Here is a 17,062-nt window from a genome sequence, read left to right on the forward strand (position 1 = left end):
CCAGCCTGGTGCCCAGATAAGAGTCTACAGCTGGCTCAGTATATACTGGGATTTTTACCCTACTACTGAAATAAGCAAGTAGGCTCATAGGCTGGGTGTTAACCGGGCCAGGTTCAGTGCAGGCAGGCTCATGGTACACAGAAATAGGAATATAGCTGCTTAGGGGGCTCAAGGCAGGCGGGTTGAAGGGCCACAAATCCAAGCCTAATAGACTGCTGAGCTGGCTGGGCAGCAGCCGTAACCGTGCAATTATGTAGAAAGTTCTTGAGCTTAGCACGGACAATATCCAGGTGTGGAACAAAATGACTCACCCCTGCATGGCCTGTCACTGAACCACTGCTGCTGTGATGAAATCTCTTCTTTAAGTTTTCCATAGTGGTCGGGGGTAGAGGACATGAAGCGAGCCACCTCTGACACTTTACTCTGAAAAAGCTGTTGCTCTGCTGGGTTCATACTGGCTAGAAGATACTGTCACGGTGTGTATCAAAATGGAACCCAAGTGCAGGCAACACAGGCAGAGTAAGTTCAATAGTTTAATAGCTACCAAAACCAAGGGAAAAGGCTTACATCGAAGTAGAACAGGCAGAGGTCAAAACCAAGAAAGCAGTCCAAAACAGGCAAACAAATCCAAGGGGGCAGGCAGAATATCAGAGTCCAAAAACAGGCAGGAGGTCAAAATCCAAACTAGTAAATAATCTAAGAACACTAGGAAAATACAGAGAACAGGAATGTAACACATGTAACAATGGTTATCTTCTAGCAAGGAATGAGGCAAAATGAGTCCAGTTTTATAGGCGGTGGCTTGATTGCAGAAGTAGGCACAGTTGTGTAATGAGAAGGGAACTGTTGGGCTGATGAGGCAGTGGGAGACAGGTGTATGGGTCTGCAGTGTGGTGGAATAGAAAGTGGGAGTGGCTGAAGTGGAACTACAGACAGGGGAAGACTCAAACCATGACAGTGTGTGTGTGTGTGTGTGTGTGTGTGTGTGTGTGTGTGTGTGTGTGTGTGTGTGTGTGTGTGTGTGTGTGTGTGTGTGTGTGTGTGTGTGTGTGTGTGTGTGTGTGTGCACTCGAACCGGGAACCTTCTGACTCCAAGATGACCACTTTTCCTCCTGGGCCTCTGGCTGTCCTGTTGTATAAAGTATAATTACCACAATGTATCCCCTCCACGGTGAAGAATGGGGCGCAGAAACCTGTCCATTTTCGACACGTACATCTGGAACAGTGTTCCTGTTCGTGATCCCACACTGTGTCTCGCTCATCTCTACACAGGATGAAAGTAACACACCATCTCTGTCAATAACAGCTAGTAAATACATGCAATTTTTGACTCCGCTCAACTCAGTATAAAGGACTTTAAAGTGTCTAAGATGCACACGCACACACACGTCACACACACACACACGTCACATGCACACACACACACACACACACACACACACACACGTGCCAGCATGCAGGACGTTAAAACATGGACACGCGTACCTTTAATGGCGCCTTTGGTGAACGTGTCTTCGTGGGTCAAGTAAACACCTGGCCTGTTCTGAGCAGCACAATCATACGGCGGTGGCCCTCTGATGTTGGATCCCAACAGGATGAAGTCATCGCCGTCTTTCACCAACAGGGGAGCTCCCGAGTCAACCTGATGAGACACAAGCATTACAGCAATGTTCAGTAGGATGTGTGTGTGTGGGGGGGGGGGGGGGGGGGATCAATTGGCATGACGACTAAATTATGGAGAAAAAGGGGTACACAACATAATAATTGGCTATACTCTACCGTTTATAGGAAATAAAAGGTGGCATAGTGGTATAGCCTATACTGTTAAAGACGCCACCGGTCTACCAGTGACATCATTAGGCATAGGTTTGGGTCATTTAAAACTTGAAGTTTTTTTACTTATTTTCTCTCCCTATATATGTGTCTGAGGTGCTCCATGAAGGTGTGTGAATGGGAGTTCTCACCTGGCACATGGCAGGGCCGCCGGTGTCGTCCACAGCACAGATCATGTCGTCCGTCAACTCTCTGTATATCTGCTTACATTGGCCGTGGTCCATTGTCGTCACGTTGACCGCCTGGAGCGTTCTGGGTGCTGGTAGGTCTTCTATAAATGAACAGAACAGAACAGAACCATTATCTCTCTCTCTCTCTCTGTGTGTGTGTGTGTGTGTGTGTGTGTGTGTGTGTGTGTGTGTGTGTGTGTGTGTGTGTGTGTGTGTGTGTGTGTGTGTGTGTGTGTGTGTGTGTGTGTGCACGTGTGTGTGTGCGTGCGTGCGTGTTCTGACTGCAAGATTAACAACTTTTCAACCCTGTGTCTCTATTGTGGGTGTATAAGGCATGGAAAATAGCAGATTTACAAGCTCACATTGTGCAGGGTCAATATGGCGTAAGTGTTTACATAATACAGTGAACAGGGAAATGGAAACCTAAATGTCATTATGTATGCGATTATTGTAGATCTGCTGTTTTCACAAAATGTTGGCCTATTATGACTAAAGGCCAGAATAGGGAGGGATAGGTGGATGTGCTTAAATACTGTTATTAATACTGCTGTTATTATTAATTAGCATTCTTTCAAAACTTTATTCAGTGAAATTCTATACTGCACTCGAAGTGCGGTCCGGGGACCTACAGGGGTACTTGAGGCCGCACCTGATTGATCCTCTAAACTCCAGGGTCCATTTGGTTATAACCTCATGCGGATAAACAGCTCTCAGTTGGTTAACAAACAAATGGAACCCCATTGGACCCTAATCTATACAAGTCCATTAGTCCAAATGTGATTATCTTTGTTCCCCAGGCAGGGTGCCATCTTGGGGTCCCGTGCAAGTGCCTACCTGATGTATCCCAGGCGTACACCGCGGCTGTGGTGCCATTGGGGATGACGCTGCCCTTGGCTGCTAAACACACAGGCTTGATGTTCTCCACGGGTCGGTCCAGTTTGACCACCGCCTCGTCGTGCTCCCAACTCCTGTCAGGGACGAGTCAGAATGATCCAATATTAGTTATTAAACAGCACTAGAACAATAATCTGCAGGTATACTGTGATTTTGGCCAGCCGTGCACAAGATCCCTACATCTGATCCCACTTTGGGTGGATCCTGTAATCACTGATGTTCCTCGTCACGCCCCCTTCGCCATCGAGGTTGGACCGCCCCATGGTTACCTTCAAGGAGGCTGCTGTGTTATTCCTGCATGGAAGAGAAACATATAGCCTATAAATGTCCCATTTAGTGATTAATGATTATGCTATACAATATTCAACAGTTGTCTTGCACACCAACCCTATGTGAGCTCTGCACAGCGACCCACTCTCTCTGTCTCTCTCTCTGTCTGTCTCTCTCTCTCTCTCTCTCTCTCTCTCTCTCTCTCTCTCAGCCTCTCTCTCTCAGCCTCTCTCTCTCTCACTTTGCACATGCATGAGCCCTTAGAGAATGTAAAAGGATGAATAACGTTTTGTTACTTACCTAATGCAATGTGCAGTAGTTACCACATACTGGGGCTCCACCAGAATGCCGTGGCATTCGTGAACGTCACTTTTACTGAAGCTGGCAATGGACGACAGTTCGGCTGGCTTCCCTGCAGTCCCAGCCGAACGACAGCAGCTCAGCTCTGGACCTGTGGAGACACAGATCACAGATATACAATTAACCACTAAAGACCTACTATATAGATAGGCTATAAGTATCTAAAAAAGACTCAATCCAAATTATTACCCTATAAGGGATTAAAGTGTTAAATATCTCTATATTCTGATAGTATCCTATATTATATCATTGCTATATGGCCTCCAGTGAAAAGGAGTCTCTGTTAACCAATAAGTAGATACATGTGAAAATAGGAAGTGATCATGCAGACAAATTGGAACTGGAATAATGATAATGATGCATTGCCAAAACACATCATCATGTGGAAGTCGTCTTACGTACCGATGAGCATGAGGGCCGCCAACACCGCCAACACCACCATGACCACGCCCACGATAAAAATGACCAAAGCGAGGCCAGCATTCATGCAACGAGCCATGGTACACAGAACCGCAGATCTGAAACACACACACACACACACACACACACACACACACACACACACACACACACACACACACAAGGACACACGCTTTAATCACAGCAGCGCCAGGACGAAACCTATATAATACATATATATATATATATATATATATATATATTATATTATATTATATAATATATGACCTTCATAAATTAAACATATTAAGCCCCGCTAAGGTGTTCCCCCGAGATTTTTAGGCTATGAAAAGTGTTCCCTGGGACAAAAAAGGTTGGGAAACACTGCACTATAGGGAACACTGGGATAAGAACCCAAGGCAGGAGCCGGGATCTCCACTGTACCTCTCTGGGTGCTGAACGTTTGGTTCCATGGGAGTGATAACGGGGGGCTGGGGACCCCCGTCGGCAGCCTGGCCAACGGCTGCCTGGACCCCCTCTGGAGCGACGGGGGGAGGAGGGGCTGCCTGGGCCCCCTCTGGAGCGACGGGGGGAGGAGGCGCAACGGTGAGCGTCTGAGCGGCGGTGATCAGCTGAGCGAGCCGGTCAGTCATCTCAATGAGAACAGCTTCTTGTGAAGTGACAGCACCTCGACGCTGCATGGCGGGTTCCGCTGGATCCATCTTTTTGGTTGGTTTATGCTGTCAGGCTTCTATCCCTGCAGGCTGCAGGACACATTTAGGACACAAGGAATAACTTAAAGTCTTCACTTATAGAAATAAGGTACACCATTCAGATTTTACAGACTTGCAGACCATGATGCAGTGACCCCATGTCACCATAACATGGTCTGGGAAAGTAAAGTCTGGAAAAGTAAAGTGTGCACAGAATGATGAAGGGAGGGAAACAGTGCATTCCAATGACGTCGACGTGAGCAATGTTTTTTTTAAATGAATGCTTATAATTAATGCACATAATCACAGGTTCAGGTTTTCGTTCACTATGTTGTATATTAAATGAATAAACATTTTAATCATTACAACTAACACACAGTGACAGTTGCTTGCAAGTTGCATGTGCGTGCGTGCGTCTGTCTGTGTGAGGGGGTCAGCAAGGCAAGGAAGGCTTGACTTGATGTAACTATGGTTTCCAAAGTCGTAGGCCTATTGCAGTTGTTCATGCCACAAAAACGAGGGCGAGGCTTGATTTCATATAGGGCGTGCCAGATAGATTTCAGCCGTCACATTTATTAACGTCGGAACGAAATTAAGGAAGGATCAGCTGTTTGCGATCACTTTATAAATGCCGTGGGCCCGTGGCGACGTGGGTGTACTAAGAAACCTATACATTCGAATCCGTGGCATATTTTACACTCAATTGATAAATGAGGTGAGGGCCCATATCTCTAAACTTCTTTGCCTTTTTTACTATTTTGAAAAACATTTTTTAATAGTTCAACTATAGCCAATCTACATTGACACGTTGTGAGCTTGTAGACTGGCCATTTTAACAGACAGAGACGCACACACGCACGCACACGCAACTTGCAAGCCCTGCAACCAACTGGTGTGTTGTTAAATAAATAAAGAACGAACACCTGCATGAATTAAATAAAGTTGTAGGCCTACCCTGTCTGTACCTACATCTACATGACACATCGACATCACATCACCATGAATGGAATACGTTTGTATAGGCTGGCTGCAGGCCTATATTAATTTGACCCATTCGTGCGCAGTGCACGGCGAAGGCGTGAGACTGCGCACTGCTGTGATAAGTCCTGTGGGTGAGTGAAGCCTACATGAGAGATAGATAGGCTATCATGTCGTCAAGGCAGTCATAATCAACGTTTATGTGATTTGATCATTGATGAACGAATCATAAACATATATGGATGAATTAAGGCTTGCCGCTTGCATGCATGTGTGCTCGTGTTGGCGACGCACGCCGCGGTCCCGTCCTCCCGACCCCCGAAAATGATCTCGCTTTTATCTGAACTGTCAAAGCACTTATTTAAATGGTGAATGATTAAGACCCTTGCCTTACGCCTATAGCCTGCTACAATTGCAAATAGGCAAATAGACTTGTCATTGTCACTTGGAAATAAAGGCGTGCAGTCCATTTCTGCCTTTTATTTATAATATCACTGCATGCGCTCCCAAATCGTGCGCTCGCATAACAAGGCCAGTAAAGCACTGCTTGATTAAGCACAAACTAATACATTGTAAACATGTTATATTGTTTTTAATTGCTATTTTAATTACTTGTAAAGTTGGAAATCTCTCCGTTTCATTTTTTGTGTAGCCTATACCGTTTTATATTAACATTTTAGGGAGTGAAAACAAATGTTTAGATGCAGCAGTTCAGACAATGCTGCTCCGCTTGTGTACGACAGAAAAACCCCTGTCCACAATTCCACGCTGCATTTGATGTGGTATAGCTGGCTATACCATAGGAGAGATAACAGGCTTAATAGGCCAGTGCGCTCCGGTGCGCTCCGAACGCGCCCTGCAGTATTAGCACCGCAGCGCGCTCAATGCTCATGGCAATGCAGGCTATAGTCCGATCCGTTTGACCAACTCACAGCCGAGCCAACAACACAGAAAACCAGCCATGTTATTATATTTACACGCCAGCCTATTACCATTTTAATTACTAAACACAATATTAGACGTATAGCTGCAACTCCCCCCCCCCCCCCCCCCCCATCCTATGAAAACGGGAATTTTTAATTTAAAACTAATAATAGGTTACAACAATTAACAAGCCCTAATCTAAACTCAAATTAACACAGCAACGTAAAGCATAATCATTGATTATTATAACATTATTTTATTTACGCTATATGTAATTTGAGTTCAGATAAGAAAGACAGCTATTTAATTCACAGTGAACAACAATTATTAAAGCTAAACATCTGAGTTTTAAATAGCCGCTCTTCTTTCTAACCAAGGTCACGGCGACTGCTAAAAATAAATCAACATAATAGATGATAATAATACCAATAACAGCCAACAGCATAAGTAGCCTAAACTTAAATAAACATAACGATCAGATCGTCTGTTTCCACGCAGCTCGCACTTCTCCGGGCAAAGAAGCGCACATATTGGCACCAATGCACTCACTTTAATGCGTCTCAGACATGCGAAAAAACCAACATTCTGTCTTAGTCGCTGCTTGATAATTCCATGATGATACAACATTTACATTTATTACACATAGCTAAACTTTTCCACGAGATTAATTCACTCGGACAATTTTCTACGTGCCAGCTAATAAAATACAGTAAAGAAATGGCCTATTCCTGAAAAACGGAATATATTGTATTCATTTTACAGTGTGTGTAGCCTACTGTATCTATATACACAAGACACTGGTTGAATGAATGCGTTTAGCCAACACCATGCAGTCACACAACAACACAGTATAATATAAACCAGCCGTGTTATTATAGCCTATATATAAAATATCAATGTCGTTACTTATAATATATTTCAGATTAAAACTCACATTTGTAGAGTCAAGACTCTCCTCCGCTCTTGCATGCGGTTCAATTAAGCTATCTCTGCACTTAATTCCCAGTTTCCTCCAGCGAGCTATAGGCCACAGGAGATCAGACTCTGATGGACCTGTTACTGAATGACTCGTATAGCTATACGGATCTGACGCATTCAGACCAAATGATTACACGGGCTGCAGAGGTGTGTTGAACACACCTCTCTCTCTCTCTCTCTCTCTCTCTCTCTCTCTCTCTCTCTCTCTCTCTCTCTCTCTCTCTCTCTCTCTCTCTCTCTCCGTGCGCGTGCGTGCGTGCGTGCATGTGTCTATAACTTCCTCAAAACATCCATGTGACTCCACTGTGACTCAACAGTAATGAAAGAACAGAACGCTACAAAGTAACCGTTATGAATTCTCTTATGTATCGTTTTAGGTAAACAGGGCTTTGATTTGCCTTGCATCTGCAGCAAACCATGTACAACCCAGATTCGGCACAGACATGGGACTTAATTCTTTTCGCTCCTATATGCCACCAAAATGTGGAACGCCCTACCAACAGTCATTAAGACATGTGAATCCCTTGACTCTTTCAAAACCGCTCTCAAAGGGCACCTATACGGACGGCTGCAATTCGAAACTGGCCCCCATAAAATCTGAATCCCCCCCCCCCACCGCCACCGCGCCCCCCCCCCCCCCCCCCCCAAATAAAATACATGATTTATGCATAAATAAATATCATTGAATTAAAAAACAACAAAACAAAACACACACACACACACACACACACACACACACACACACACACACACACACACACACACACACACACACACACACACACACACACACACACACACACACACACACACACACACTATAGACAGAGTTCAGCACCATGGACAGCGCCGCCTCATACCTCATATGGGCTCTGCCTCTTTTTAACTTGTAGATTGACTGGCCTAGAAGGGTTAAAAAGTGGTTTCAATTGCTTCCTGGTGCGATATTTATAGCAAATCTATCTGACTGGGGACCCCCTTGGAAGTGTCAAGGACCCGCAGGGCAGGGGGTCCCCGCCTCACCGGACCCCAGAACACAGAACTGGCGCACAGGTCCCTCGAGCAATTTCACACCGGAAAAGTCTTCTGCTAATGGAGCAAGATGTTCCACAATACCTTGGCTCATGTCACTGGACAGAGAAAATAAGCAAATACATTTTCATTAGCATGCAAACATTAAAATATATAATATTGATAAGGGCCAAAGGTGTTTTGCAGGCCATACTTTCTCTTTTTTCACCACTGGACGGACGATCCACAATCCACAATCTAGCCATCTTACTGTAAAGCTATACTTTCTACAGGTATAGTTCACCGCAAAATGCAGTTAAACATTGTACAGTACATTGACTGAACAGTACGTTACTGTACAACATTGTATTGCAGAAATTACAGCAATAGGTTACAGAGCATGGGTGTAGGGTGGTGTGGATCATTATGCTTTACTGACAACTTCAGTGACCTGAGACCAGTGACCATGCAGTGACCATGCAGTGACCGCATGTGCCTTGAAGGTGCTATATATATTTCACATCACCCCTATCCTGGCCAACCTACATTGGCTGCCTGTCTCATACAGAATACATTTTAAAATACTTTTATTCACTTTCAAAGCTAGATCCGGACTTGCTCCATCTTACATTTCTGACCTGCTCGACCCCTATTAGCCAGCTTGTGAGCTACGATCATCCGGCACGGCCCTTCTCTCAATAAAATCAGGCTGCAAAAAAACTGTAGGCGACCGGACAGACAGACAGACAGACAGACAGACAGACAGACAGACAGACAGACAGACAGACAGACAGCCAGCCAGCCACCAGCCAGCCAGCCAGCCAGCCAGCCAGCAAGCCAGCCAGCCACACTTGCATGCGGGCCCTTTGTCTAAGACAAATTTCTTCCTCGGGAGACTAATAAAGTATATCATATCATATAAGAAAGTGGTGTAATAACATGATAGCAGTCCATGGCCGTACTCTGTGAGGAGGCCGAGTCCATTCCACGGTCACACTTTTGAAGGATGCCCTGTCAGCTGAAAGGTTCGCGGCTTTCATTCCACTAGCTGTCTGTCTCCCTCAAGTAGAATTCTCAACAAAACAGCATGTTTTTTTTAATATAAAAATGACCAATAAAAAGCCCTTATTCATTTTAATATCAGTTTCTTTGATCGTATTTGAAGTATGTTTGGAATTTGCTCATGGAACTATGTATCTATCATGGAGCTGTAAAGTAAAATAAATTAAATATAAACCCTGCTAAGGTTTGGAATCCCTCGGGCTCGGACTCGGCCTCAGTACTTATGAACATGGGGGAAGGAAAGCTGGGAGGATCGGTCAGACCTGATGGTAGAGCTGTTGGTCCACCTCTACAGGATAGAGAAAGTAGGAGGGGAAGTAGGCTTCCTCTGGGTAGGCTGCCCATGTGGGGGTGGAAGGGAACGAGATGGCAGATAGGGCAGCGAAAAAGTCACTAGGCAGGTCAATAGACATACACATAGCAATAGGTGCATATGAGTGCAGATCCATCATTAAAAGGAAAATAACGTCACCAGGGTGGCAGGAACAGTGGGAAAGGGGAAAGAAAAGGAAGGCAGTATTTCAAGATACAGAACAGTGTAAAAAAAGGGGCATGCTATCTTGGGGCAGAAAGAAGGCAGTCAGTGACAATGACAAGACTGAGACTGGGACACTGTGGACTGGCATGGGACTTGGCAAAAATGGGGAAGCACCCAGATGGACTGTGCAGCACGTGCAAAAAGGACCAAACAGTGGAGCATGTTCTGGAGTGCACCCGGTACACCGAGGAAAGAGAGGGGATGTATGCGGCAGTGGCAAGTGACCACACAAGCAGTGTGACGCTCAAAAAACTCCTGAACCCAACGGAAAACCAGGCAAAGACTGCCAAAGCGGTGCTCAATTTCATGGCAGCAACAAGACTGCTAGTATAGTAGTTACAATGGACAGTAAGGAGGTATACTCCCGACCAGTGGGAGGCAGCAATGTGCCGGAAGGCATCTGCCGGAAACTACAAGAAGAAGAAGAAGAAGGAATCCCTCGGACTCAACGTCACTTCAAGGCGACATGGACATGGTCTCACAATTTGAGCGCAGTGCGTCAACAGGCAGCAGTTATATAGTCGTGAAGTGAAACATTTACATTTTAGACTTGTTTGTTCCATTATAGTGAACATGAACGTTGACATGCCGTCAGACGTGGACTCTTACGGGATAGAAGAATGTCCCAGTGATGAGGAGAGAGCAGCCAGCAGGTCAGAAACAACACATTTATTATTATAAACACATCTGTTATTAGCATGATGCTAAGCTTTGAGAGAGCAGCCAGCAGGTCAGAAACAACACCTATGTCCTATTATAAACACATCTGTTATTAGCATGATGTTATGTCACGTGGCTGCTGATGTCCCAGTGATGGAGAGAGAGCAGATAGCCAGAAACAACACCTTTTTAGCATGATATGCTAATGCTAACCCACCGCTAACATGTAAACAAGGTGGTCACTAGCCCTGGTCCAATGCTTACAGAGAGAGACACTCGCTGTAAGCATTGGACCAGGGCTAGGTGGTCACTAGCCTAGGGAGTGGGGAAAGGCAGATCTACAAGCCCAAAACAATGGAGGACCCTGATGTAAACACGTTTTCATGCTTTTTCTGGTTTTATCCTTTTTGGCAGTTTTTGTATTGACCTGTACCTTCCTTGGACTGTCACTGTACCCTACCCATTCTGCAATCTGTTAATACATTTTTCAATCAATCAATCATCAATGTTAATGCATTTTTCAATCAATCAACAACCATAGTTCACAACACGCTTGTGCACATATTGGCATTTGTTAGTCTTGTATCAAGGCTATTTGTATATTGTAAGTTAACTGTTATATTGTGTGTAGTGTAGTTGTGTACTGTTATAGTTAGTGTGTAGTGTAGTCTATACTTGACAAATTAGACTGAAATAGAGGGTTATTTTCTCCTGGACAAATAGTCTATTATGGCGGTACCGCATTACATATTGAGTTTTGCTCTAAGACATACATGCACTGTAAGTGTGTAATGCATGTAGTGTAACAGTGCATGTATGTCTTAGAACCAAACTTTGTGCAACATGAAACATGACCACGGGACAGCCACACTATTAATTTTCTAAGCTCCCGAGTCACAACAAGGAGCCTAATGCATTAAATCTGCATGCAAGAAGCACCTTTGTTCAACACACATGACATTGATTCCCTATGGCCTATTCACATGTGATGTCACTGTAGCTAAAAGGATGTCTCCAAGATGGGGGGTACCTGACCCTCATCTCAAAAATATTTTGCTCCAAGGACCCCCAGAAGTGCATTCAAAGATTTGCACACATTTTCCAAAAATAGCAGATTGTGACGCTTGTATATCTGCTATATCTAGCCAAATAAATCTAAAATTACACTGATGCTTTCCCGGTTTAATAGGTTTTAAGAGGCGTTAGTAGGCATACTCTTTAGCCTCTGTCATGAAGTGATTAGTGTATATTATTATTTTAGATAGAATGGCTCACAACTCACTTCTGTAATGATCCAAACTATATTAGACAATAGACATGATGTCTGCACCCTTCCTCATAGGCTGGAAGATTTATATTGCATAACTTGCATGACATGGTGTCCAATTCAGCTGTTATGCATTTGGTACCTCACATGGCCACCAGGTGGGGTTGATACCTAATTAGTTTGTCTTTATATATTCCTTTTGTTGCTTTTTATCCCATGAACCACCCTTGTAGTATGTACTTAGTTGACCGGGGTCCCCCAAGTGCTCAATACCAGTAGTTCTCAAACAGTTCAAATATGTTGTGCCAGGGACCCCCCCCCATGCTGTGCACAAGGAAGAATATACTGGAGTGGGAATGTTGAAAAAACAAGAAAGTGGCCACACACGCTGATATTCTATTTAGGACGCAGAGTAGACAGAAAAACAACTTTCGGACGTTAAGCCTTCTTCAGGGACCCCCATACAACATTTGTGTTAAAATGTTTCAAAAAAAGATTTAAAATCTTTCACTTTCTTTCCCCAAGATCTTAAGAAAATAACTGACCGTGCATCGTGATGTGTAAGCTATATTATTACTAATTTCGCTGGGGTCTCCCCTAGTTCCTGTCATATGCGTCGAATCGTGTGAGAACTACTGATTTATAGAAGGCATTTGTAGAATCAGACTATTAAGCTTTTAACAGGTTTAAAGCCAGAATGTAACAAATGTAACTGTGTAGTAGTAGCAGCGGGCGGCGGTGGCTCAGGGGTAGAGCGGCCGGATGGTAACTGCAAGGTTCCCAGTTCGAACCCGGGCTCCCCCAGAGTTAGTGTCAAAGTGTCCTTGAGCAAGACTCTGAACCCCTAATTGCTCCCGATGTGCAGGTTGGTGCCTCTGGTTCCTCTGCCATCTGTGTATGAATGTGTGTGTGAATGGGTGAATGTCACCTAATCTCTGTAAAGCGCATTGGATAAAGGCGCTATATAAATGCTCCAATTACCATTTACAATGACCTTGTGGTGTGGCTCCAGTTCAGAGGACGAGCTGGAGGTTCTTCTGAACGGAACCCCAGACCAGAAGAGGAAGCTGATCCGAGAATATCTGACCGGAGAGAGCGAGTCGTCCAGCGGAGACGAGTTTGAGAAGGAGATGAACGCTGAGCTCAACTCCACCATCAGGACCATAGAGGGAAGCTGGGGAGGCACCGCCACACGCACAGGTCTGATGACCGCACACACACACACACACACACACACACACACACACACACACAGACAGACAGACAGACAGACAGACACACACACACAGTCACACACACACTCTCACACACACGCACAGGTATGACACCGCACACACACACAGCCACACGCACAGGTCTGAGACCGCACACAGCCACACGCACAGGTCTGACACCACACACACACACAGGTCTGATGACCGCACGCACACATACACACACACACACACACACACACACACACAGGTCTGAGACCGCATGCACACACACAGCCACACGCACAGGTCTGAAGACCGCACACACACACACACACACACACACAGGTCTGGGACCACACACACACACACAGCCACACGTACTGGTCTGATGACCACACACACACAGCCACAGGTCTGATCACCGCACGCACGCGCGCACACACACACACACACACACACACACGCACAGGTCTGATCACCACACACAGCAACTTCACACAGAAACAATTGCCACATGGAAGGGCTGAGATGAATAATGGACAGAACAGAGAGATGTGGAGAAGACTCGTGGAGACATTTATTGATCATATTGTTACAGAACGTGATTCCCTTCACATGTATCACATTTAAGGACAGATAATTATTTCAGATGAGATGAAACATGATTTTAACTTAATTATAAGACAAAAAGCAAAAATAGAATGGATGCAAGCTTGTTGGTCAAACATGAAAATGTTGTCTGTCTGTCTGTCTGTCTGTCTGTTCGTCTGTCTGTCTTCCAGCAGAGACAGTGGGACAGGCCAGTGTCCTCCCAGAGGGACAGACCAGCGTCCCAGTACCCCAAACTTTATATGACGATGTCTATTTTGACTCTGACTCTGATGAGGAAAACCATCCAAGTACGTATTTACTTCCATTTATTTGTGTACATGCATTAATGTTGGTTTTACCATAGTGCTTTAGCACTATGGTGCTTTGTAAATTAATATTAATATTATGCATCTCTTCAGATTTGGTAGTGCTCTGTGAAAGTGATTTTAAACATGACTCTTAGATTCTCTTCTATTTCTAATTCCAGGCAGCTCCACAGGAAAGAGGCGGAGCCAGCGGAGGATTCTGACCAATGACGAGCTGTTATACGATCCTGATGAGGATGACAGAGACCAGGCCTGGGTCGATGCCAAGAGGAGAGAGTACGACATGCCTGTCTTTACCACCGTCGTACCCCAGTGGGGACCCCCCAAAATAATCATATCTGAACTGGGGACCCCCCAAAATAATCATTTCTGAACTAGGGACCTCTCAAAATAATGCCATTTGAACTGGGGACCCCCAAAATAATTATATCTGAACTGGGGACCCAGAAAAATAATTGGAATTGTCAAAGTTGAGGCATGACATTTAGTTTGACTCCATTCCCACAGATACATACTGTATTGTGAAAATAGCAGATTTACTAAAACTAAACACTTTTAATTTTAATATTCATTTCACAATTTTGGCCTCGTATATTATTCTTTTTTTGAGGTATTAAAAAGGTCTTAAAAGTCCTTCCATTGTCGCTTATAACTGTCATCAGGAGGGCCCCGAACCACAGGTTGAGAACCACTGTCTTAGACATATCTAGCACGACTAGATACAAACAAGACTCCTTGTCTTGTCTGTCTCTATTGTCCAGGTAGAGTGGAAAGTAAGGTCAAATAATCTGTCTCCTTGTCTGTCTCTCTATTGTCCAGGTACAGTGGAAAGCGTGCCAAGTTGTGTAAAGGGACTGTCCAGAATCTGTCCAGCAGTGATGCTGTCCTCAATTGCCCCTCCTGTATGATCACACTCTGTCTGGACTGCCAGAGGTCAGAATATTAATACTAAGGATGTCCTTGTGTGAATTTAAGCCATTTAGACCAGTTGCACCTATACATTTATATTAGGAGTGAACTCGTAAGTGAAATGGGAAGTGATGGGAAGTTGAAGCTGATGCATTGGCCTGTCGCTCCTGATTGGATAAAAATTTGGTAACTCACCTGAAAGTTTATTTTCTGTTGGAGCTAGAGAGACAGGGAGACTGAATATAGAACAGAGCTTAATCATTTTGATCAAAGCATACGTATCACTTGTTTTAATAAAAATATAACTGATGATCCTACATGATTCTGCATTGATCAAATGTGATCTTGTTGTCTTTTTGGACTAAATTTGGCTCTTTAGAGATAATTAGGGCACTAATAATCATCCTGATGTTCGTTGTTGCCTTCAGTAACCAACCAATACAGTACTGCATTGTGCAGTACTGTATAGTTCAGCCTCCCTGCTTAGCACTCAGCATCAAGGGCTATTTTGGGAGGCCCTGACACATACTAGCATCAGGGGTGTACTTGCTTGTACATCAAAAGCTACCTCACACTACATAAACAGGAGATAGGCTCCTCCTGACAGGGCTACTCATTTATTATATTTTATTATTTTTGCTATTATATTTTAAGTGTGATATGTTATACTGTTGAGGCATCATGTTGTGTTATCCTATACTTGCATTGTGACATGGTCGTGTGTTTTTCTTCTGTTCCAGACACGACAGGTATCGCTCTCAGTACAGAGCCATGTTTGTTCTGAACTGTAGCGTCAACACCGATGAGGTGCTACGATACAAAACACAAAACCACAAGAGAAACAGGAACAGGAAGAGGAAGAATACGCCGGCAGCAGCATCAACAACAACAACAACAACATTGGAAGCATCAACGTCAGCAGCAACATCAGCAGCCGTGTTGGACTCCGACGAGGTTTACCATCCTGTCCTCTGTTCAGAGTGCTCCACTGAAGTGGCCGTGTTTGATAGAGACGAAGTCTATCATTTCTTCAACATCCTGGCCAGTCACTGCTAAACTAGAAGGAATTAATGCGATTGCGAGCAACGACTTCGGACTACGGTCGAACAATAACGACATGACACACTTACTGGCTGGGTTCACTCACGGCTCCAATGACCAGGATAACGCCAGCACTCACAATCTGTCCTTAAAGTACTTTTATTTTAAAGTGAGAAGTTTGAGAACAGACATTTTGCCATGTTGCCTGATAAACAGACACCTGAACACACATTGACTCTGCTAAAATCAGACCGTTTGAGTTAGTCTATACATGATGTTGAGTCCAACATCAAACAGAAACCTGGTGTTAGAGCTCCCATATCCTGGAGGCTGGAGGAACAGTCAGCAATACATCATGCACTTCAATGAGAAATTTAATCTACCCTGGAAAATGGAATAAAAATAATTGAATAGTGACAGACTTATCTTGTCTTGTTAATTTGTTTTGAAGGTCTTTAGCCTCCCTTGCAACCAATCACTGTGATCCGTGGTTCGCAAAGTTAACGTAATGAGTTCTAGTAAGCCGAGGGCAGGGTTGTAGGTTAAGGCAATAGAGCGCCGCAGGCCCGCCCCCTTTCAGAAAAGCGAGTGGCCCAGGAAGTGGAAGCCCCATGCATTCTCCCATCGGCACTTTTAATATAATTTATTTAAAGACGGTTACGCCGCGGACAAAGCCAATTCGGATTGTGACGAATCATGACAATGAACACAATATTTTGGTCCGATCAAATCATTAGAAAGAAGAAAAGAAAGTCAGGAGACAACACTATTTGTTTTGTTTTTCGTCTTATAAATTATTTGATCGGCCCAAAAGATTGTGTTCATTGTCATGATTCGTCACGATCCGAATTGGCTTTGTCCGCGGCGTAACCGTCTTTAAATAAATTATATTAAAAGTGCCGATGGGAGAATGCATGGGGCTTCCACTTCCTGGGCCACTCG

At 44.4% G+C, this 17,062-nt stretch overlaps 2 protein-coding genes across 2 annotated transcripts; one reads left to right on the forward strand and one right to left on the reverse strand.

Moving 5' to 3' along the window:
• Window positions 1–696: 696 nt before the first annotated feature.
• LOC308329763 (trypsin beta-like) lies at window positions 697–4,026 on the reverse strand (the record flags this gene model as incomplete). The annotated part of the gene is made up of 8 exons (XM_080784260.1): window positions 697–705; window positions 1,215–1,264; window positions 1,486–1,642; window positions 1,965–2,104; window positions 2,838–2,971; window positions 3,090–3,191; window positions 3,468–3,618; window positions 3,930–4,026. 8 exons carry the CDS (start codon window positions 4,024–4,026, stop codon window positions 697–699), a joined length of 840 nt encoding a protein of 279 aa, XP_080640386.1.
• Window positions 4,027–10,615: 6,589 nt separating this feature from the next.
• Window positions 10,616–16,541, forward strand: eapp (e2f-associated phosphoprotein). The gene is made up of 6 exons (XM_080783118.1): window positions 10,616–10,783; window positions 13,070–13,257; window positions 14,036–14,152; window positions 14,332–14,446; window positions 14,990–15,103; window positions 15,820–16,541. Exons 1-6 carry the CDS (start codon window positions 10,704–10,706, stop codon window positions 16,133–16,135), a joined length of 930 nt encoding a protein of 309 aa, XP_080639244.1. The 5' UTR covers window positions 10,616–10,703; the 3' UTR covers window positions 16,136–16,541.
• Window positions 16,542–17,062: the final 521 nt, after the last annotated feature.

This window comes from Protomyctophum bolini (genome assembly GCF_963924005.1).
Source record: "Protomyctophum bolini genome assembly, chromosome: 15".
Classification (NCBI taxonomy): domain Eukaryota; kingdom Metazoa; phylum Chordata; class Actinopteri; order Myctophiformes; family Myctophidae; genus Protomyctophum; species Protomyctophum bolini.